The following is a 24,455-nucleotide window of genomic DNA, read 5'->3' as shown; positions in this document are numbered from 1 at the left end:
ACACCTCCTGTTTACCCTGGCGGATATTCCACACCCTCAGACACCCCAGTGTTTTGCGCCTGAAACCCCCCTAGCCTTAATTCCTAGCTGCGCCCCTGCTAACAGACATTAGCTCATTCAGGTTAATGTACCATGTTAACAGGCCTTAATACAAGTGAGGCTCCCACTTCTACAGAAAAGGGGGTACAAACTTGAATGAAGTATAGGAGCAAACATGAGCAAAGAAGTGGCTTTTCCTGAACAATTGCAACTTCTCCAATCAAAGTTGGAAATAAGTCTGTTGCTTTGCCCAGCCTTGCTAATAATATTGAATGTGACATTTATGATAGTACCTCCAGTGAAAACTAGCATTTACATTCTGAGAGAGTGCCTATGCAGTTATTCCTCAGGCTATTCAGAGCATTAGGAAAGAGAAATGTTGGAAATCAGTGACAAACACATAATATTTTACATTGAAAGAAATCGTACTCTGTGTTGGGGGATTCCATGTTTACGTTACATTATTATTTCCTCCTTATCTGATCATGTTATTACGGTATTTACCTATAGAAGCCATGCACCTTTTTTCCGGGAATGGCGGTGAAAAAATGGGGTTGCGCAGCTTACACAAATCCTCCAAATTTAAATGTAATCCGCATTCCATTTTCCCTCAAATTCTTCTCGTTTATTTCTCCAGAGTTTAGCATTGAAACTAGGAAACCTTTGCAGGATTTACATTTCGAACATTAGGTAACCTTATTAAACATGGAAACTTAAATGTATCGATTTAGCGACAAATTACGAGTTCCTATATTAGACCGCACCCAAAAAGAGTTAGGAAGTTTTTCTTTCCTCACAAGCCGGCCCAAAAATGACGTGGGATACATAAGGTCGCGGCTTACACGAGTAAATACAGTATGTCTACTCTACATCTGATGATACACCTAAAAATAATAAAATTCAATGATTCCCTGCAGGTTCTGGCCCATTAATTTTGGCAGTCATTATTCCACTATTAGTCTTATTTTAAGGTTGGTGTTGCCTCTCATTTAAAGAAAGCTTGAGAGATTGAATGTAAAGGGAATTAATAAACTGCCAAGGAAGTCAGTGAAAGTGTTACACTTGTATTGGATATTTATCCATTGTTCTTGGTGATATTCACAATGAAAATTATATAAAGAATGTGTATATTGCACAAAAATTTGGCTTTACACAATGTGTGTACACTGTACACACATTGTGTAAAGCCAAATTTGTGCATTGTATAAAACAGTGTTAATTGTGTACAATCTACACAAGTTGTTTAATGCCACATTTTTGTACATTGACACATTCTTTATGCAATTTGTACACAATTGTGCACGGGAAATCCTGTTTACATTGTGTACAAATTGTATGCAAAATTTTCATTGGGGTCATCACATCCACTCGATAGTAAAAATTTAAATTAGCTGTAAAGATAACTCCTTAGTCTAGCATTTCGCTGGTTCTCTCAAGGTATCCATTGTTAATATTATAATTAAACGTGATTGGACTTTTAAAGGAATGATATGTGACTGATTCATATTTCTTTAAACTGTCATGGAAATTCTTGAACACCAGCAATATAGATTATTTAAACTGCCCTTTAAATATAAACAATCATCTAAATCTTTAATCCTGCAACATAATCTTAAATCATCAGCATTTAATAGACCCTCATTTGGTGTTTTCTTCTGCTTAATATTATTAATAAATAAATGTAATAAAGGTTCAGGTGGAACCCTTGAGGAACATCAGATGTCACATTAATTACACTAGAGAGGAAGGATTCAATCTTGACTACCTTTATTGGTTCTACCATTAAGATAGTAAATAATTTTAAAAGATTACTACATATTAATGCCATAACATGTCAACTTACAAAGCAAGTGGTAAGTAATGACAATATCAAATGCTTTCTGAGAATCAGTATATATTACATCAACTTGATGCCCTTCACTGAAGGGTTTTAGAATGTTGCGTTGCATACGACCACGAGATTCATAGTTGAAGACCTTTCTTCATGAAAACCATGCTGCTCTGGGATAGTTATGTATATGTTTGTAGGTGAGGATATTATGTCCAAGTGCAATACTCTCTCTCAAGATCTTAGCAACAAATGACTGGATTTAAGTAGGTCTGTAATTAGTAATGTGACTTTTAGAGACTTTAAGGGTCATCTTGAGCAAAATAACTACATACGCCCTATGTAACTGTGAACAACCTGTCCATTTATTGAGGACACAAATACAAGTTTGCCGCACTCAGAAAATACGCAAACTAACTGATGGCCGCGGATTCAAATAACAGTTTCCGCATGTTGGCTGGCAGGTCTCACTCGTGTGGCCTCCGGGACGCTACTCTCCGGATAAGGGCGCCAAATCCCTAAGGTCCTGCTACCGGTGCCAAGGGTCCTCCGCCTGTCTCCCTCCAGGTGGTGCAGCCTTTCAGCAGTATTGCACAATGATTTGAATGCTACATGACTCTTATCACCTGATTTATGGATTGGGACTACATAACTACTCTTTAGGTTGGATGGATAGACTGAGCGAGGGAGCTCCCAGGATAGGATCCTAGGATATGCTAAAATCTCTTGACAATATTTAAGCACAATAGGTGGAATACCACCGGGGGCCTGGTCTCTTTGATGTGTGTGATGAATTCCGTTTCTAAAGTACTTATGTGATTGTGTGGTGTATTTGTAAATAAGTGTGTAATATTTACCTAGTTAAATGTAATTGTTTTATCATAACAGAAAACTGTATCTGGTTTTCATTTCCTATGTAGATCCTGAAAGACCTGAATCACACTGAATTATTCTTTATTACATTTATTCACTGCAAGAATTCATAAATGCACTGGCAAGTGTTCCCATAGTGTTCAAGAATGATGGAAAACACTCTAGCATGTTACTTTATGTTGATGAGCACTCTCGATAGCTTAGACAGGGTGTTCTCAAATGTATGTAAATGCTCCAAAATGCTGAAAATAGTCACTCACTTTTGGGCATTCATGAACACTTGAGAACACTGACAAAGGATCGGAAACATTGCTAAATGCTCGGTTAAACGCTCTGCAGAGTGTTTAAGAGCACTCCAAGGCGTTCACATTTCCACTCAAGAATGCACTAGGATAGTGTTCTTCACAGTTCATGAACACCTCCGTGGTGTGTTCTTAAACAATCTGAAAACGCTTGCATTTTCACCAGGATGGCCACCCATGTGCCCGGTAAAAAAATGAGACCAAAATACTTCGGCTAAGGGGGAGAGCAAGCTTAGCAATCATAAGCTGTTTCAAAGTTTTAACCCTTTCCTGCCAGGGCCTATGATAGGCAAACGTTTTTGTGCTACGAGTAGCACTGAGTAGCTTAGTAGAGTACTGCTAAGAGTATTTTTAGACTCTCTGAAACTCTTTTTTAGGGTGGAGTTACCCTGGTATTTTCGTCCCTCAGATTTGGGACCCAGCTCAACAGGGCACCCGTCCCTTACCCCGGCCGCTGGACAGCACCCTCCAACCCTATCATAGCATGAATCCACGATCAACTTATTGCGTTACCAGTGTTTTTTCAACCAAATATTGTATTTGATTTTTAATAATCTACTCTTCTAAAAGAATTACAAATATTTTTTAAGCATTGTGGAATTTTAAACAGGTTTCTAGCATTAATAACAACAAAGTTAGTAAATAGAAGGTAATACGGCTATAAGTCTGTTGTTTTTAATGCTAAAATTTCGTTTAAAAATTGCTTATGCACAGACGAGTATGAAGATTTCAATTCAAAGTATAAAAACATTGTAGTATGCACAAAACACATCATTGAAAAAACCGTTGATAATATAACCACCTCACAAAGGATTCCTGCAGTGACGATGATCATAAATCCTGACCGGGAGGGTCGGGCTTAATTGCCGAGGAGTGGCCCTAAGGACGTGCTAAGCTGGGTCTCAGGCCGGGCCTGAATGCATCTGGCAATAGCTCAGATGCAATGCCTCAGTGGTCACTTCCCTTCCCTTGTGTCGGCCAGAGCGTAAGTCTGGTTGTTTGCGTTGAAAAATCTATGACAGCTCTACCCGAAGTCGGGTCTTCTATGTACAAAAATGCCCGTCGGCACGTCGTAAGGTTGGAGCATGGTGGCTAGTGATAGGGTGATGGCCTACTGATTGAATGGTCTTGAGTTCCAATCCTGGTGAAAAACTGCAAATACCCCACAAAAACACTTTTAAGTGCCAGGTGGTTCAAGAAAAGTAACCTACCCCCCACCCTCAATGTGTGCATTTCTCAGGTGTATGGCTTGGTCCAGGATAATATCTACCTGTCCAGATGCCCTTCCACGTTTAATCATTGAGGTATTGTTTATTGGGTGTATTGGTGTCCATCAGATGACTTGTTAAGCTAAGGCCCTTTTGGCATATTTTGTAAAAAGTATGCTAATGAAGTCATCAGGTATCTCTCCACCCTTCCTTCTCTAAAGTGCAATTGATTTTTACTGTCTGTTACCTACCACAAAGCCAAGAACTAAGAGCTGCCATCACTATGCTGTGCTGCTCTGGAGCTGTTGGTCCATCCATCCCCTGCTCATTCTCAGCTGACAGAGACACCGGTTGCTCAGCTGGGAGCAACTCACCCCAAGGAAAGAGCTTTGAGGATTGGCTGAAAAACTGGCCTATCCCATCAAGAACCTGCTGATCAGTGACATCATGGCAAAATTAGCAGTGCAGGAACGCACTTTCCTTAACTTTCTTTAGAAGTGAAATATTACTCTGTGTTTTTTTTTATTAAAAGTCATTATTTACATTTCCTTACTAGATTTTTGTTTTGGTTACAATTGTATAAATTAGAAATTTTGAGGCAACAAAATTGATAAAAGTGTTATTTGACTATTATGTCTTTAGTTGACCAATGCTCCAGTCACCATCACCCTACCAGCTGCAGCTAATGGACTCCATTCAAACACTCCTAGACTTGTCCCAGCAAACATAGCCCCTGGGTGATCTGAATACTGATCAACCCCTAGGAAAATGCCATGTAGACACCTGAAATTCCAACCATACCTCAAAACCATAGGAACCTGTTGGAGCCAACCAGCTGCAAGCTACCCTGCCCCCTTTTGGATCCAAGTACTTATTATACTTTTATGTTACCAATGGCCACCAAAGTACAACGCAGCATGTGCCAGCGCTATTTTGCATTATCACCAGTTATGAGCCGATTCTACCAGACGGATGGTTGGGTCTCCTTTATGTTGTTATATTTCTCAAACGTCAGTGTTTCGACTGGCCAGTAAGTACAGAAGGTATGGCTTTGGCTATGGAGATAAAAAATCAATGCTCTGCAATATGATGGCAGTACTATTTATCTCACTACAGGAAATACAAGTTTGTATTAACTCAGTCATGATAGTGCAATCATTTCTTTCCTTTCAACTTGTCTCAATGGCAAGCTGGGAGTCATTGCTCTTGAACACCTATGACCTGAACTGCATTTGTCAGGATATGGACATATTTGTGAGTGGCCAAGGCACAGATGAAATTCAGGATTTTATTTTTTAACAAAAAATGTAGCAAGTATTTACTAGGAGTCATGGAACACCAAATGTTTTAATTTAATTAGAGTGGATAGTTTTAGGCATTACCACCACACCGAACAAACTCTAAGCCATATCTTAAATTACCATAGATAATAATGTTGCGCTGATATTAATACAAGCATTTAGAACAAACTGATCCTCATTTACAATATATGTGCTGAAAAAATACAGACAACCATGCCCTGAGAATTGAAAAGTCAACTCAAGCAGGACTCAAATCTGAAACCATTTAGGGAGCTAATCAACCCCTTCTGGCATTGAGCCCCGTAAATAATCATTGGTTTGCAAAGAATCATACGCATGAATTTTCTTGAAAAATGAGCAAATTGGAGCCTACATTGTACCACATTAGTCATTTCCTAGGGGTACATGTTTTCCATTAAACCCATATGTTTTCTTAGCATTCCATCTGTTTCGGTAGCGTCCCTTTTATGAGAATAATTTCCAGTGACTTTCTCTATCTAATATCAGTGCAATTTATAATTTTCTGTCATTTATTCAGTGAAAATCAAATGAAAACAATCTATTCATGTTCTAAATCAAATTTTTTTGCCAGTAAGCCCACTCCTCTGAGTATCAATGCCTCATTTTTATGTTCTGACGTTTTCTCTTCATCCCTGTGTATTCCACATTATAAAACCATCATTCAAAACTTACACAAGGTCCCTTCCTTTTACACTGCACTGTTATTCAGTGTAATAGTCATGCTCATAGGTATGACACCCATCTTCTTTTTCTTCAGATTTTTGTCAGAATCAAACTTCTTCCCCAAAGATTCATTTATAAGTCGAAGTATCTTGTCTCTTTCTATTACATGAGAGGTATCTGACCTCTAGTATGGATTTTAAACAATGGTTATAACTATTATAAGGACAATGTTCAATGATAAATTCACAGAAATATGCAAATATGTAATGATTTTCGTGAATAAGTACTGCACTTACATAATTGAATGAAGTCTTCAAAAAACCACTTCTAAAACTTCGGAATTTCTACCAAGGTTATCGTTGGAAAAAATAATTCTTTTTTTAAAAACACTGCAGAAATCTATAGCGCACTGAATACAAGTGCTGTAAGTTTACATGATCAATCTTTCGTGGTAAACTGCGAGAAAAACTACTGTAACATTATTAGAAATTAATAACTTTCTATTTGTTTCCACCAATTTAGCCAAAAAAAATCTACCTATATGTAAATTTTAATGCATGTTAACATAAAAACACAACTTTCATATTAGGTTTCAGAAAAATTAGTAATAAAACCTAATGGAAATGGCTGAAAAGCATTTATGGTGACTAAAAATATTTGGAGGCAAATGTCACGAGAAAGGTCGCATGAGGTGTCTAGCGCACTCCACTTTGCAGAGCTTGGACTAAAGTAATTTTGTTTAAAAACTTGCGGTGATTTTATAATCATATTTTACAAGTGTCCTCAGAAAGCTTAAAAACTCAGCTAGGGGAAGTTATAGATCAGTACAGTCAGAATTGCAAGAAAAAATCTTGCTGATATAGGGCTGGAGTGCCTGGGACACCCCACATGATCACTGCTGGGTTAAAGATTATTAATTGAAAGAGGTATGATTGGATTCCTATACATGACTATGTAGCTTTAGGGTATCGGCATATATAGGGTAATATTTTACTAAGAGCAACTTCTCGAAGGTTTGACATCAACTGCACATTCATCAAGGTCGTCATCCACCGGATTTCTAATCCTATTGCATTATGTGGGAGAAAATCTTGCAGGCCCACTTTAGATGAGACATACATACATATGTAATACCTCAGGGAATTTTTTCAAGACCCATATTTTTTATTCATAGCATAAGGTAATGTGTTGAGTGGCTGACCCATTTCTGCAAATACTTGCCACCACACACTTGGTTTTGGGTAGTTTTCAAGTTCCTTAACTACTTTAGAATACTTGGCTGATTGAAGGGTTTACATTTTCTCATTGTATTTTCACAGAAGTGTTCATCTAAGTGAGAATCTTGTGCTCCACAAGGTCTCCTGAAAGCCTGCTATTATTTTAGCATTTTCTTTCTCAAGGCATATTAGTTTTCCATCTTTATTCTTCAACATGACTGTTGCACTTCTACAATTAATTACAAAACGTTTTGGAAAAGTGCCTTAAGCTATTTTAGAAGAATTTTTCATCTACTGAGTTTATGAAGTGTTATTGAAATTATCCATTGGTTTTCTGATTAATCGGGCAAAAGCTTCCTTGAGACTTAAAAAAAGCTTCCGTGAGAATCATGGTCATATTTTCATCTGCTCCGTGATTCTGAAATTTTAGCCATGCTCTATGCATTTTTTCACCTATACTGCAACACTCTTGCATCCATCATGCATGTTTTCTTGCAGGGTTTTTAAGGAGCCAATTCCTTGGCATATTGCAATAACATTGGTAATTATGCTTCTTACTAGTCTTTTAATTCAAATGCGAGTGTGATCTCTGTGATATTTCATTATGTTACAGAATTCCATGGCTGTGACATATTTTACTATATTTTAAAATTCTACCAAAAGCACTAATTTGGCAATGAAACATTATTTTTCAGAGCCTTACACGTGCTATTTTGCATGTTAATTGCATCATTAGAGTGGATAGATACCTGAAACAGGCTGCAACGAAGGGAAAAAATTGATATCTTACTGAGGAGTCTACAAGAGAGATTCAGAAATGACATTTATCCTCAAAATATTTATAAAGAACATTTAGCTGTGTATAAAAGTCTAAGTTGCTCATAAGAGGAACCTTTAAAAAATTTTCTCGTGCTGAATATGTGAATAACATGAGACACTGAGTTGATAAATATTAATCCCGGCTTATTCTACAATAGAACAGCAGCATTTTCCAGTACACCGGTAACCAAGAACAGGCCCGGGACAGAATTTGCTTGAAATCATAATGAAACGCTGCACTAACCATATGATACCACACTAAGCTTTCATTTACTCTAAATGCCTGATAAACAGTATTTTTTATCTGAATGACCCTGACTGTTCGCCAGGAACAGATATTTTGAACTGTTCTTTTTACTGAATGGAATTAAAGTGAACGGTTCATCAAAATTAACTGTTTAACCAACCTCTGATCCCAAGTGGCCACCCAATCAATTTGATGTAGCCGTCTACTGCACGTTGGGTGCGACAGTGGAACAATTTTTTCGTTTCAAGACCTTTCCATATAAAACATTCAGAGGGAATCAACCTTATGTCCAGCTCCGAGCTACCATGATTGATATCTGTGGCCCTCACCAACACGTAAAACAAAGGGTGTTGGATGGATACCATTGACATTTGGAAACATCTTACCCATAGCTCTACCTTCTGTTGAGGCTAGCTCGACAAGGCGTTGAAGTTCTAACCCTTTCCAAAATGTAGTGGTCATCGTTGTCAGTTTTCAATTTTCAAGAGAATTAGTCCCCCACAGACAATGCCCATCTTTAACAGCATATAAAATGGGCTTGGATTTAGAGAGGCCAAAACTGAAATACTTAAGATACAAATTTATTTACCTTCATATACAATAGCGGACAACATACAATTCATGCAGTTTTAACAAACACGGTGCTTCTTGGTCATTAAAGATTAAAATATGATAATGGTGATACTACAAACATTTTCAATGAATTAAGGAACCAAAATTGTAGTTGGAAAATAATTTCAGCTGGGACAATAATCAAATAGAAATATTACCAATAACTTTAAACTGAAAGAGATGTGACAAACAATTAAATATTTGTCACAAAAGTTACTATACCAGAACAACACAATAAAATTCTTAGAACATCCAATCAACTACTTATAAATAAAATATTAAAAGCTTCATTTGGAGCAAAAATTATTCAATTAAGGATATTATTGAGCTCAGAATGCAAATGGCTCAGGTGTGGGCTGGTCAGAGCTACTTAGAATTTCCTGAGATTTTATGATTATCTTTGAGTTGCACCCTCACAAATATACATGCAAATGACACTCAATGATAATAATGGGAGAAAAAATGAACCATGAAATATTATGGAAAAGAATTTTTCACGCAAGCATACTTCAATTCATCACACTTCGCCAAACATTAAGATAATAGTTCCCTTCAATTTAAAAGTTACTTACTTTTACAGTAATCATCAAAAGCTGTGAGCAAAATCTTTCTAATATATCTTTATTTTGATGAATTAATAATGAAGTGCAGTGTAGTGGAAAATTAACCCCAGCTAAGGATATGATAAATTAGCTGCACACATTAAAAATTCTTTAAAATATTAACCAAATACAAACTAGATACGAAAGAGAAACTCAAAAAAATTCAGTCATTAAACAGGCGATTATATTCCAACTCTTCCTGGAGGTGACACCAAAATCACTCCATCGCCTCTAACAAAAAGCATTGGCACATGTCGCTTCTTCTCCTTGTAAATTTCTTCATAAGTTTCTTCATCAATTTCAACAATAGTAACTGTTTCTTCTACATCACCGAGGATCATGTTTAAGTGTTGATCAAAAGCCTAGAAAGGATAAATATTTCTATGATCAGTATCTTTATGATCATTTCTATGATTTGCATAATTATTCAAAGCAGCCATGGCCATAAAAATGATCATTGCCATCCAAATAACTATAACATTATCTGAGGATAAAATTAAAAGGATACTGGGATCCATTCTTCACAATTATGACGAATGAGAAGATACCTCAATATATTTATTCTTTTCCTTTCAGATTAACTACCCACGATATGTAATTCTTAAGTCCTTAATCATAGTTTCTTCTCCATATTAATATTTTTCATGCTTGATATATCACCAGCATTTTGTAACGACATCTTATCCTTCGTTCATTAACGCCGTAACATGTAACCTTCGTTTAATTGCGCTAGGCAATCCTATCAATTAACATCTCATAGATGTTGAAGATGCGAGGTTGTTCATTAGTTCATAATGGCTCTCTATGTACTCCATGAGTATGCGACTTAAAAGACTCGTAAAAATTACAATAGTTTTGCAATGATACAAAGAAAGAATCAAATTGAATGGAATGACTACCTTTAATAAGTCTAGTGTAGCCATTTGTCTGGCCCTGCTGAAAGAAAATTACAGCAAAAGACAGAACTCCCTAATCACTACTTAAATGATTCATAGAAGGGGTCTGCTCACAAATAGCTTATAATTCAAGTATCATCCGATCAATTCTAAATCTCTAAATTGAAAGATGATGATAATGATGAATGAAAGCTAAATCACTGAGAAGAGTATAAGTAAACTACACAATGGAGGATTGAAAACATATTAGCTGGGATCCTTAATTATACCCGTCAGTCAGTCATACATAACATTGAACAGGCATTGCTATTTATCATCAGAAAACAATTTTAAACTTATTTTTTATCGTAGCGACCAACTAACAAAATTATGTAGAAAAATTATACTCACATGCAAGCGTCCTCTCAGCCTCCTTCCATTCCTCATTTTCACTAAAATTCTTTCGTCTAGACTGAGGCGAACCAAATCTAGAGGTTCCTTCACACTCACGGCGGGGACCTAAATAACGAAATAGCAAGAAATGAACAACCGTCGATCACGACACGGTTTATTTACTTCACTACACATGCAACATTCTTTGCTAATTAACAAATACAGGGAAAATGTTATATACCTGATCAGAATCGTCAGCCATATGCTCAGAGTATTAACTTATATATAAGGAAACTGTACTTCTACAATATCAACAAACTGAATTCAATGCCGAAAGATTTTCAAAATATAACCTCCCCTCACACATGCCTCATGGGTATGAAAAATTACTCGGGACTACCACAGGCATAGTGCCGGGACCTTCAGTGCAGAAATTGTGCCCTTTGTTAGAGACGCTGCTGGTGTTGCCGTGGCGTCAGTAATGGTACATTCTTGGTATAAACGGTATACACTATACGGAGAAAAGAAAATGGCTTAAGTACTGCGACTTATATGAATTTTAGCTTTGCGAAAATATCTTAAAATTTATTAGATGATGGATACCATTGCATTTCCTTATAATATCGGGAAAACGGTGAGTCTACTGTACTTTCCATTTACGATCACCAAAAAGCCATGAATGCACTTGATAGGTTCTTAAGTTTTTTACTGATAATTTATTTGCAGCATTTTTAATCAAGTATAGTAATTCCGAATTTTATGAAGGATGAAATGCATACTTTTTAATTCCTCTCTCGATTATTCCCATTTTTTCCTCTTGACACTCCCTTATGTGACGTCACGCGCTGCGCTTTGCAAAAGCGGAAAATTCAATCACTCCATGAACTCCTACCTGCGTGTTTGAAAAATATTAATGCGTATGTCTCTATTTTAGTAATACGGCAAAATTCACCAAAATAATTATCTATTTGAAGGCTGATGTACGTAATTAATTGCAAACAATAAACCCTGATAGCAAATCATACAGCTTATCGTATGTTTGCTTTCATAGTCTCATACAAGTGTTTCCTAATGCTAAAACCAGAGGGTGTGAAGTCGCCCGTCGGTCATCTTGAATCAGTCTCCCCCCCCAGGTTCTTGCACACCCTTACATTGTCGCGTTCTGTTTGTGGGTTGTGGAAGTATCCGGTGCTATTTTGGATTACGCCATTTTCCAAGGCGGCTCATTGTGCTACAAAGTGACAATTGTTACGTGTTAAACTAGCTGTGGTTGTAAGTGAGGTTTCAATGTGTTCTACATAAAGGACGTAAACTTCGAATGAGTGGTGAGTTTAAATCTACCCTAACGTAGTAAAATGAAGCAGGACACCTATTGCTGATAGACATAAATTACGGTTCTTAGGAACGGTATCTTCCTTGTTTTCTGAGCTACAAAATTTTTGCTGTTTCTATTATACACCCACAAGGTTTTACATTTTAAATAAAATTAATTGTGATGGGTTCCCGTTATGATAGTAATTATTGTTATTGAATCAATTTAAGTAATGCGATACATTTAATATTGGTGTTTTATTGTTATTGGATTTTGGAAGAAATTATTCATAGTAATGAAAATCAATGCGTAGCTCAGTTCTTTAAATTGTTCTCGCCGCCGCAGAAATAAATTAACGTAATAATTTTATGTGCCGATATATCAGTATATGTGTTTATTGTACATACATTCTTTTGCACACACAAAAAATTATCATGTTCTTAAATTCGCCTAAATTCATTTCAGTAATAAAAACATGGAAGTTATACTTAAATATTATACAGACATTCATGTGCATGCGTGTATATATATGTATTTGTATGTATACGCAGATACTCGTATATGTACGTAATTCTTCGTGTCTATTAGTAAGTAAGACAAGAAAGTTTTCCGGTCGCTTCCTCTCTCTGTTATGTTAATTTTTTGCCGTGTAGGTTATAGATATTATTCGCTCAAAATGAGACATTGTCTACTTGTTTACCTAATGCCAGCCGACTGCCATTGGTATGTGATTCATCATGTACAATTTTTGGGGGCGGTGGCCATTATGATACCACTCTAAGCCACGGTTTAAACTATGGTGGGAGAATAATTCCGTCAATAAGTTTAGGTATTTTGACTTAAACACTATCGTTGCATAACCCAATACCTCCTCACCCATGTACTTGTATCGGTGGTTTCATTACTATCAGTGTAGTGTCTGTCTTTTGACCGATTGTAACTTCCATCTGCTCCGCAACTCTCTGCTCATCTTGTTAGTTGGTACGAATATTAACCATGTCAAGAAGACTGTCTTTACAAATACGAAATTAAGAGCTACTATAAGGTGCCTGTAAAAAATTTACACTACAATCGCGGTTTTTTTTATTTAAATGGAGACGTCAGCAATATGGTGGTCATTTCTGGACCTATTTATCAGATGCTCATTTAGTACTTTTTGAGGTAAACAAAAAGGTGAAGTGATGTTTTAGTGCTACTTCCTGTGTAAAACATTGAGACGGTAATTGTTCGAAGTGGGCGGTTATGACGTCATTTCCTGATAACTGCTGGTTGATACTTCTCATCCGTGCTCGTCGAAGTAGAAATGGACCATTTCCCATTTTCCCACCCTCTTATTTAGGCCCACGTTCTCCTTATGTCATTTAATTTTGCCACACGTCTTATCTTCAGTATTGCGCTCGGATGAATGTTTTAAAATGTAGAATCATTGTATTATTTATGTAAATCACCCTGGAAAGTCATCTTTATTTCCGTTTCTCTGTGATGAAAATGCGTATTCATGATCAAATTCCGGTATCAAGTACTTCAAAGACCTACAAGATGCGTTTGGGGATTTAGTGTAGATAAGTAATAAAGTTTTCTGGTGGGTTTGCACACAGAGAAAGAAAATCAGTCGTCGCCCTGTGTGTTAATTTATTATCCACCCGAATGTTTGTACCTCTAACCTATATCTTGTTCTCACGTCATAGTTAGTTTTTAGATATCTATTTGCTATCAGTCAACTCTACGTACCGAATCACTTGGTAAATTGGGCGGTCGTGGAGTGTGCGTGAGTGAAAATTTAAAGCAAATCTGTAATTGAATGATTAAATACGGTGTTTCTCAAATAGTTTTCGAGCCTTCTGCGTATGTTGCATAGCAGTTGATTGTACGGGCAAATTCGGACATCCGATGCCAATGATACGTGATTATTTCGTACTCAGACAGATACTCAACTTTTATTGTACCTTCTGTTTGATTTTTTTTAGGAGAATGAATTAAATAATCATGTTTAAGATAATTCACCAGGAGTCGTTCTTATCCATTCCGCAGCTACAATGTCAGTGGGTTTGGTAAGGTTTCTATCGTGGATTGCGGAGAGGGGGGGAATTCTAGGGAAATATCTTTGATACATACACGACTTCTCAAGTTTGCTCCCGGTTGCCTTCAAATGATCCCCGTCATGTAGCAGTGGCTGTTTGCTACCGTCTTGAGGGATTAATTCTCCTATAATCTCTGAAGACGGTTGCAGAGTAAACTGCGGGTTATGTCGAAGATGGAATAACTTAACCGGATGCAAACCCGAGAGGCCTCTATGCTCATTGCAACGTCTCGGAAAACCTGAAATCGTTCAGGATGAATATTGGTTGGTCGTAATTACTATTCGTGGTAACTACCATATTTTTTCGCAATGCATTCGATGACAGAATGAATTTCACCATCAGTTTGATTTCGATCCTGGCGTCAGCGTGTAGGGGTTCAACCCCTGCTGAAATGTTGGAGATTGTCTAGCCTAACCCCCCTCCACAATTATCCCCCACCGAAATGCACCGCTCTGCATTTGAACCTTCAAAAAAATTTCTGGCACCGGATTGGGGCTTTCCCGTGTTGAGGAGATTTGAAAAATTCCAACTTATTTGTTGGTTAATGCTGAATTAGTCAGGTAAAATTTGTTGCTGGAATTTTTAATTTTATATATTTTACCGGAAAAGTTGACGATCCTAGTCATCGACGAGCTCTGCTTGGCTTAATTGCAGCCGATAAATTTTTAGGCAATCGGGTTAACTGTTGACCCGTGGAGGAGTGGGATATCTTGGCTACAAAAATTCTGACGTCTTTTCTGCATTTGAAACGTCATTTAAATAAATATATTAAATATTTTTAAATTTTGTTTATTATTGGCGCAATAGTCTTTCGTCTTTTTCACCTGTTATTATAGCCATTTCATGTATAACTTTACGCATATCGGCGACTTAATGCTTGCCGTAACTATGAATGTGATGTGCGATTGACCCGGATTGATGCGTCTTCTAAGTTAGTTTGAGATAAATTCCTTTCTGAAAGTCTTTCGAAAATACTGAAAAATTCGAGATGTTGCGCTTTTGATTATCGATTGTGATTTTCTCAAGGAAATGTGCAACTGGTCACTGTCCTTAAGTGTGATAAGTTGGGAATTTGGTGTCTTTACATTGTTGCCGCGAGCTGTTTACTTAATGTCCACCGTATGTATCACCATGCATTTCTATGATAGCCTTTTGCGGCACACTGTAGCAGGCCCTCTCCGCCGCAGATAGTTCCCGTGTTTATTTGCTTACGTTGGAACCTCGTCGCTCTCAAAGGAAGCGTTTTCATTCGTGGGCTCGTGATGTGCCGCTGATAGGCCGTATACGTCGTGCAGTGGGGCGAGTTGCAGTGGCATGAGTTGGAGGGAGTGATTGAGGTTGTTTCTTTTTTTGGCGGCGAGATGTTTTGGAGGCTTATCACTTCTGGCAACTGTCTGCCGAAACAGACGTGAGGCGTAGCGTAAAGAGTAATCTCTCGAAGAATAGATTTTAATTAGACTTTCGAGTTGGAGGGCGGATATTTCTCTTTGGAGAAAGAAGATTATGGGCCTTGTAACCAGAGAGATAAGAGTATGTTTGGATCTTGACGGGATGTGCTGCTAATAGCATTTATCTCCATGCGTCTAATGTTCTTTTCCTATGTGTGAAACAGAAAACTTGTGATCTGCTTTGAGTTGGTAGCGGCCAATCCTAATTTTATTGTGCCTCAAATTTTAAAAATGTCGTACTCGGTGATTTATTATGTTGCAATTTTTCCATCTGAGTGTAAACGGGATTCATCAGTTCCTATTTCGTCGTTTCATAATCATAAAAAGATTACATCAAGTCTTTTTTGTAATTTCCTGTGTATAATACACATTGTTCTGGGAAAATATATCATAAAAGTATGGATGCGTATTGGAGATGGCTAGAAACGCAAACTATTTTTACCTTAAAGATCCATCTAGTATTCGAATGCGTTGTATGCTTGAATACTAATATATTTTCACATTATCATAGCCGCTTCAGTCACGTTTGAACCCAATAAACAAAACTGAAAGTTATTTGAAGTTTCATGCCATCACTGAAACTTACGGCTATCATAGGGAGAATCGAACCTTACGGAGGTGCGAGCGATAGTGCGTGCTTGCTGGTGCTAACGCCATTAAAGGTTCCCCTAAACATTTGTGCGATGTTTTGGTAAGCGCAGGACAACATATGTCCATATCTATTGGCAAAGTTTTTCCTCCCTAATGAAGACGCGTACTATGCATCGGAACGTTAAAAATTCTCACACGATGCTCCTAAACACTTGAGTGCATATAAATGCACAACATTAATCTTAGTCTTAATATTTCTTATCCTCGGTTTTCTGTTTTTTGGGATTTTTTTTCTGATGTCATTCTAAGTGTCCCTGACGGCAAGTGGTATAATCCGTCGTGTTTTATATACGTATTATTGTGGTAACCACCAGGAATGCACTGAAGTAACGGGACATTGGGATACATAGGTCTCATGTGTATCTTTGATGGTGCCAGAATGAAGGAAGGGGTGGATCGGGTTGGTGTGGTTGCAAATACAGCTCCCCATTCCTGGGTTCGAGTGCTTGCGATTGCGGTAAATTGGGTCATTACTGCGTGATGACGCCGTTCGTTAAGAGGGCGCATCACTTCTGTTGGACCGGTCGTATTTGAAATTTTATCGCGGCATTTTGTTTGAATTTACTATTTAAATGTACGATATCATTTTGAAATTTTCAGGACTGGATGGATAAACCCGTGTCAATTTTTGCCTGTATCTCAAGTATTAAAAATTTACCTCCAAAGAAGTACTGATGTAAAATTTTCATAAAAATACAGGAAAATGCTGAAATGAATCTACTCCGTATACCCTGCAAATTTGTAGTTGATTGCTCAATTTTTAGCTAGTAATACGTCACGAAAAAAGGCGTATCGTGCGAGAGTGAGGCATCCTCTTAAGGGCTGCCTAATGTCGACGCCAGGTTTCTCTCCAACTTCCCTCATCGCCCTAATTACTAGCTGTGATTGGCCTCCTCCAAATGTCAATGCCTTAGATAAGCATATTATGAACATAATTCCCACTATCATTACTGACTGGAAGTGCTTACCGTTTTTTGTGGGCGTGAGGCATGGTGTGATACGCATAGGAGAAATAGCATTCTGTCGACCGATTAGCTTCCGCGAAACTGCGTGTGCCTCCTGTGCCGCCCCTAAGTGATATTTTTTCTGGGCATGAATTGTCATTGAGTTGTCTTTTTACCATACCCAGCGCTAGTCATCCCATGGTATGCCTTTGAATTAAATTCGTATTGTTGGCAGCAGTTTTCTTCTCCGACAGCTGTACTGCGGACCTATCCGGCTTAAGTGTTGGTGAGGTAAACGGAAGGTCGTGGATTCGAGTCCCGTCTGGGTGGGCAACCCTTGTGCAAGAAATGTTTATTGTGTCATTGTGCGTTGTTAGTTATTAATTACCCCGATTTAAAGGTCGTTATTTGCTGTTATCGGGAACTAAATGAAAACTTGTTATGAATGATGATATTTAAGGGCAATTAAATGCTACGGTAATGCATCATGGCTACTCAGGGATGTCAACCACCTCTCTCTTTGCTCTTGCGGATAAATTTCAAGTGGGCTGGGAATTTATGAAGAATTCCTGTTTTGAACTTGTAATGGGAAGGTTTATCTTTGCGATGTCCCATAAAATAATAATTCGGGTGGAAGCGGTTCCTCGCTTAATTATCTCTGGGCTGTTGAGGCGATTTCCCGTTAGAAGGCTTTTGATTTGGGCCGGCGCAAAGGCTAACCCGATGGTATGCACCCAACGGCGCGGGTGCGGCGTGACCCACGCGCGTGATTTCGGATTCCTGCTGACGGCTTCGTATTTTTGCCTCGAGGAACTGGGGATAAGTTCCCTTTTCGACCATGAATAAATTACGTTCATTTCTCGTGTTTAACGGTTCTTTTTGTGAAGGCAGTATAACTTCCTGCCGGATTACGATTGGGTTGACTTATTATTGTCAGTAATTTTATCCTTCGACCGCTCATAAGGACGATAATCATCATATAATTTGTTTTCTTCGCGCGCTGTGAATCGATCCATGCCGTTTTATTAAAAAAAAAATACGTTTGGGCGTAAATGGGCGTAAACAGTTGGTACTTTTCCCATTATTCTAGAGTTATATGTTGACACTTTCAGCATAATCGGATTAAATATGAAGGTGTTCATGAAGGTCTTATCCTACTCCTTTAAGAGGTGCCTATCTGCCGCTCGACATATCTTATTTCGCGACAAATCGCTCGTTCAAAAATTATAATGTGAACTTGTAAATTTCCGGTTGTTAGAGTAGACCCTTTTCAACGTTTCTTGGTATCTCAAATTTTAAAATTTTACCTCAGTATGGTCGCATACGTAAAATTTTGTTTTTGAAATACGTACAAATACTGACAGGGTTCTGCTTTACATCCCCTAGAAGTTTCAAGATGATAACCCAAGCTTAAAACTATAAATTCGTTGCAAACATTGAAAATCGACAGTAAAAAAATTCGACCGATCGAGAGGGAGTGATGGGTATATTTTAGTAGGAGATCATTGCATATGCATCGGATTCCATCTAATACGAGAAACGCTCCCGTAAAATTGCAGAAACCGAGTAGTTCCGATGCTCTTGTGTAATGGTTTCTGGAAAAGGCATCTCTCAGCCAGTGTCATTGTGTACAGTTTTTCTGTGGCAAACTTCGATCTCAGTGTGTGGAGCGTGTTATCGACCTCACGGTGGCTGGTTCTCATCATGCCGCTAATCACGCGCATCGTCTCTCCTTGGTAGTTTTGGAGGTTTCTCATTTCGTTTGCGGCGAATGCCGTGAGCTTACCCCCGGATCATATCCCGGCGAAGACCAGTACGGTTTCCGTTACGGCATTCCTATAGTTAGGATTTTCGCGACGTTGTTCGTGCATCTCTTACACACCTTCAGGGTGGATTGATTTCGGCTCCACTCTCAGTATATTCCACACATGGTTTTAAATGCTGTTAGTTAAGTACAATACCTCTTAGGTTAGTGTCTTGTCAGTGACAGACGTAATGAGCGGTTTGTGGCATGAATTATTCCATTCGATGAGTTATTTCTACCTCCGTAGTAACTTGCTCACAAAAAGATCTGATGTTTTACATGAATCATTCAATCGTTCTTAAGGTGGGTAAAAATTACAATGCATGCATAGAAATAGATGTCTTATTGTTAGTTCCCCGCCATGTGCTTTGCTGATTCTGAATAACTCGCTTCCGAATGTTATTTTCTTAGAAAATTGTTTGACTAAGGAGTAATCATTTGAAAGCGACTTAGACTTGAACGAAGTATCGTTCTCTCATCGTCCATCATTCTTTTATTTAATAATCTACCCAGTTTTCACACTGTAATCTGGGACTCAATCACTACAGTCTATATATTGCAACATCAAATATGATATGATTTGTGGAAATCATGATAAATATTCAGCTCATTTCTTGTGTGTTAATTCATGCAAAGCTAAAAATATTTCTGATTGAAATTCCTGACTTTATCTAAGGCAAATACTATTATCTAGAATTTATATCTTCTATAATTGATACCATTTTCCGTCAGAGTGTCAAAATTTTATATTTTAGTGCAGCATATGGTTTATAGTTATTACATTCGGTGTTTTTTTATTGATTATAAAATCATTTTAGTCGTGTATTTTGCGCACGTAATAAATTTTTCGACGACCGAATGAAATCGTTACACCACTCATCGTTGTAAATGTAAATGGATATAGGAGGTATAAATAATGTGTTTTGATTAATCTTACGGGCCAAAGCGGTGGATAATATGAAGGATATAGCGGTGGTCAATCACTTGCTTCGGCCGCACACCAGGGTCACATCCATATTCTAAGAAAATGTGGCTGTCGTAACAACTGACTCAGTAGGTAGTGAAAGGTCTTGGATCGCGGTATTTCCCCTTTAAGTCAACTGTTAATTTTAGTCGATCGATAAAAAGAATTTCTGAACCTAGCAGCGTTCTTACAATTGATAGAAAAATTTTTCTCGTAGGGTAAATGCCTAGTGTTTTCCTGTAATTTGTTACGATTTTGTATCACTAAAGAAGTTAGTTTTGTAGAAGGGCACGATGAGTAATATTTATTCACTTAAAATGCCGCAATTCATTTTTGCAATTGTGTGTTACAATGTAGCTTCTACGTTAAATATGTATTATTTCCCTGGAGGAAGAAACTTTCAGCATACATTGCCGTTGATGGCTGTGAACAAGAAAGAGTTCAATCATGGAAAGATAAATTCTACAGGAATGTTCCCGTTGGTCAACGGCAAAATACTTCGCATCGATACTCTTAAGAGTTGTTAGCAAATATTGGACGTTCAATATGTAAATGTTAATATTAAAAATTTTCTATTTATTTTATTAATGGGAAGTTGTAATTCGAGTATGTGCTATTTTTATTATTCGTTGTAATGACAGCAAATGGGTTAAATAAAGACTAGTTGCGTAGGTTATATCACTTTCATTTTTTTCAATGTATTTTTCCTGGAAAATTGTTTGCGTCTATTCTGTTTAAAATTTGGAGATTGTGTTGGAGAATAATTAGTTTCTTTTTCTGTATTTTCATGCATCTTTCACCGTTAATTTCGTATGTTCATCGGGCAGTTTTATTTAACGAATCTCGTTACTAGGATACATATATCTCATAGCACGAGGGCCATACAAGCGAAGTAGGGCTTGGAGGTTCAAATCCTCACCCGCGAGATTCTCTATGTCTTGAGTGTTCCTCTCTAAATAATCCCTCAAAACGTAGACCCTCCCCTTAAAAACTTCCCCAGATTTTTTTGCGGGCTGCGGCCTTGCATGTTATGTAGATATTTTTGGATTTTTATGTCGCCTCTGATTGCTTGTGAGTCAATGTGTACGCCTATTATTTTTTGTATTTACATATTCTCCAGTTGTTCTCATGTATCGAGGCACTTCTCACTGCAGTGTGCGGAGGTAGCAGATTGAGCGCGTTAAAAAAATGGAAGCAGGCGTGGGCGCATTAATATTTCTGCGTAAAAATAGCAGCGGCAATTGCCGTTGAGAGTGGCCGTGAAGGGTCGCTCTTCCTTGAATGGCACAATGTGATGATGCAGCTACAGTGTGTTTACTCAGGGCTTTGCTCTCCCGCCTCCAGACGTGCGCTCTCTCTCCTCTTCCCGATGGGGCCGAAAAGGCGTTTGCTTCCGCCCCCGCCGCCTCCTCCCACCCCCACGGGAGGGGCCTGGTTATCTCCCGAGGAATACAGCGGCCAGCTGAACTCGTGGGACTGCGTCCACATGTTTTCCCCTCCCCCGGCCTTCTTCCCATCCCGCCAACCTTTGGAGCATTCCCCTCCCCCGCCCCCCAGCCTTACATCTCGGCGGAGGCTCGCCGCTTGCATGCTTGCTACCCTTTGTGTACACATGTGCCTTTTCGTGTCACATTGAGGCTGTGCGAGTCATAACTTTTGGAGAGTGATCTTGTGGAATAATGCTTCTCTTATGCCTGCCTGTGTGGTATCTGGGTCGCTAGAATGATACAGCTATGTTAGAATGAATTGCGATTAAGTGTGTCTGGTCAAATTTTTAATGGGTATAAGAGTAAGTAAATTTCTCTCGCGTTTTACTCTGGGTAGATAATGGCCGATGTAATTGGAATCTTGGAGGAAATATGTACGAGGGAGCGCATGATGGCTGAGTAATGAGCAAAAGCCTAGGTTAATTTTGAAACCCCTGTTTCCATATGAGTTATAATTGGTAACAGCAAACTGTATGTCATAAATAAATATTATTAGTACGCATTTAATTTACGTATAATATAATACCTGGCTTAACTTCGCTGAATCTATAATTCAGGTTGAACCAACAAGAAAAAATGCAGTTACATTACCGTATTCGTGACCATTACACGTGAACTCAGATCTCGCCATTTCAATCTTGTTCCCATTAGCAGAAGTCAATGAGTGCTCTTGTGTATACATCCGCCAAGACTGGAATAATCTGAACGTTCTGAGGAATGAGAAATGGTGCCGTTGTCCTCCCTTTTACTTCTCGACAGGCGTTATTACCGATTAGATGTTTTTCTAGGAACTGCCATTTCACAGGCAACTATGACTGAAATGTTACCTGTCATTGTCGCTTGGTTTTTAATACGTTGGATGTACAATGCATAACAATTTGAATCGAATGTATGCCAGTAGGATGGGAAATCCCGCGGTCCTTCCCTAATGTAGTGATCGAAAAATTTCCATCATTTTTTTCCCCCTCAGTAAATAATCGCCAACTAAAAAGCTGGCGTGTATGAAGCCGGGTATCGTAAGAAGTGGGAAGTATGCGACATAGATTTGGACTGAATAATTAGTTGCATAGTAACAAGCCTTTCTATTGTTTTTCGGATATTTAGGGTATTAATTGATTGCGTGGGGGGCATCGTTACTGTATAGGCTTTTTATAATCAGTTGTCTAATTAATGAACTTTTTCTTTAAGCATTTTCGTACGGAACCAATCGTCACTTCGGCATGTTCCAGTATTAACTTTGGAACCGGCAGTTATGTTTACAGTAAGTATTATCGAACAAGTTTTCCAATCGACTTCTCCGACTTACCCCAATTTGAAGACGCATTATAATGTAAACGTTAATATTAGTTCATTCCTAATGTAATCACAGTATTACTTCGTATGGCATTCTTCATGAAAAATCCATACTTTAGCGTTGCGAAGAATACACAGTTCGTATTGGTGTTTGATTCAATTACCAAGAGTAAGATAGATAACTTATTTCTGTCTACTAGGCCACAAAGTATGCCGTAAGCATTCACAATAAATATTTAAAGTGGCAGATGTGATTTCTTCGGAATGGTCGACACACAGACTTGTTCGTCCCTGGCGTTCTTCGTAGACACCCCGGACTCTCTCGACACATCCACCAAGTGGATAACCCGATAAGATATTTTTCCTCATCGGAAGTAATGTTTATTCCGATCATATGTATCTAACCAATTCTAGGAGTATCAAATGGTTAATATGGACTGTCTCTACGTTGGCAATAGATTCTAATGGGTACCATGTACATCCTGATCAATGGTTTTTGGAGCCTTTTTCTTCTATTCAACGCTCGTAATTGATTGTCGTGGATAACTAAAATTCTAGTCTAAAGCGAAGGGTCTAAGGATCAATGATAAATGACCAAAAACGTCTTTGTTATTTCCGGATCCTAGTTTCAAGCATTGTAGAGTAATCTATGCCGAGTTGTAAGTAATATTTTTTCGGTATTGTTTGCATGTTAACCCGGAATTGGGTTGATTTATCGTTCAGTGAAGACGTTGAGTATGAAGTATTGGAAAGCGAAGTTATTAAATCATATCTCTTCCCATTTTTCTCGTGTTTGCTTTCATGCCACTCATGGAGGTTGTATTGATTATTAGATAATTATTGGACCGTATGTTATGACAATATCTTCTCCTCGAGGTTTAAGAGGCCTCTAGTGGTGGCAGTAGTGGACAGAAGGCCGTTTCTCAAGGTGACCCAATAGGGTGGTTTCCTATTATTTTTTTATTGCCTTAATCGAAAGATTATTACTCCTGGAGTACGTATTTCGCGCTTTTAGATTTTTAAATGACAACATCTATTTTTCGCGATTAAATGAAAAGTGAAAATTTTCAAGCGCGCGAAAACGCGACGCTTAAGTATGAATGTCGGGAAATATCTCCGTACGTCGTATTTCTGGTTCCCCCTCCCGCCCGGTGAGGTGACCTTGAGGCGAGGCTTAGCTCTGATGCGTCGCAGGATGCTAGCGGATAGCTGAGTACCTTGCTGAACGGTAGCGCTTGGCTTAAAAAAGGTTTATTAATACCTTATCAAACGAAGAAAACTTTCCGACATTAGCCAGTTTTAATAGGTGATTATTAAGACATGTTTCCCTGAGCTCTGTGCCTCATGCTTGCATTGGTAACCTCAGACGATGCATAACTCCTATCCTCTCGTGTAGAAACTAGGTCCCTGTGACGTCATGCGGAGTGGAATCGCATGGGCGCCAATCTGGCCTTTTTCAAATGAGGATAAA

At 38.2% G+C, this 24,455-nt stretch overlaps 2 protein-coding genes across 4 annotated transcripts in view; one reads left to right on the top strand and one right to left on the bottom strand.

The window, feature by feature from the left end:
* Positions 1-9,083: 9,083 nt before the first annotated feature.
* LOC124171421 (U6 snRNA-associated Sm-like protein LSm3) lies at positions 9,084-11,447 on the bottom strand. The gene is made up of 3 exons (XM_046550596.1): positions 11,242-11,447; positions 11,019-11,126; positions 9,084-10,094 (listed from the first exon to the last, which is right to left on the bottom strand). Exons 1-3 carry the CDS (start codon positions 11,260-11,262, stop codon positions 9,915-9,917), a joined length of 309 nt encoding a protein of 102 aa, XP_046406552.1. The 5' UTR covers positions 11,263-11,447; the 3' UTR covers positions 9,084-9,914.
* Positions 11,448-12,100: 653 nt separating this feature from the next.
* The window catches only part of LOC124170479 (wiskott-Aldrich syndrome protein family member 3), a 108,335-nt gene continuing 95,980 nt past the window's right edge, over positions 12,101-24,455 (top strand). For all 3 annotated transcript variants that reach the window (XM_046549206.1, XM_046549201.1, XM_046549204.1), the window contains exon 1: positions 12,101-12,325. The gene's annotated coding sequence lies outside the window, so the exon portion shown is untranslated. The remainder of the gene's footprint in view (positions 12,326-24,455) is intronic.

This window comes from Ischnura elegans, chromosome X, assembly GCF_921293095.1.
Source record: "Ischnura elegans chromosome X, ioIscEleg1.1, whole genome shotgun sequence".
Classification (NCBI taxonomy): Eukaryota; Metazoa; Arthropoda; class Insecta; order Odonata; family Coenagrionidae; genus Ischnura; species Ischnura elegans.
Note: the sequence above shows the minus strand (reverse complement) of the source record. Positions and strands in the feature narration are given on the sequence as shown.

Coding starts and splice junctions, on each gene's coding strand:
- LOC124171421 (XM_046550596.1), bottom strand. CDS start 11,262: ATGGCTGACGATTCTGATCAG. Junction 11,127..11,241: donor TGGCTGACGATTCTGATCAG/GTATATAACATT, acceptor TTCGTTATTTAG/GTCCCCGCCGTGAGTGTGAA. Junction 10,095..11,018: donor GGCTGAGAGGACGCTTGCAT/GTGAGTATAATT, acceptor TATCCTTTCTAG/GCTTTTGATCAACACTTAAA.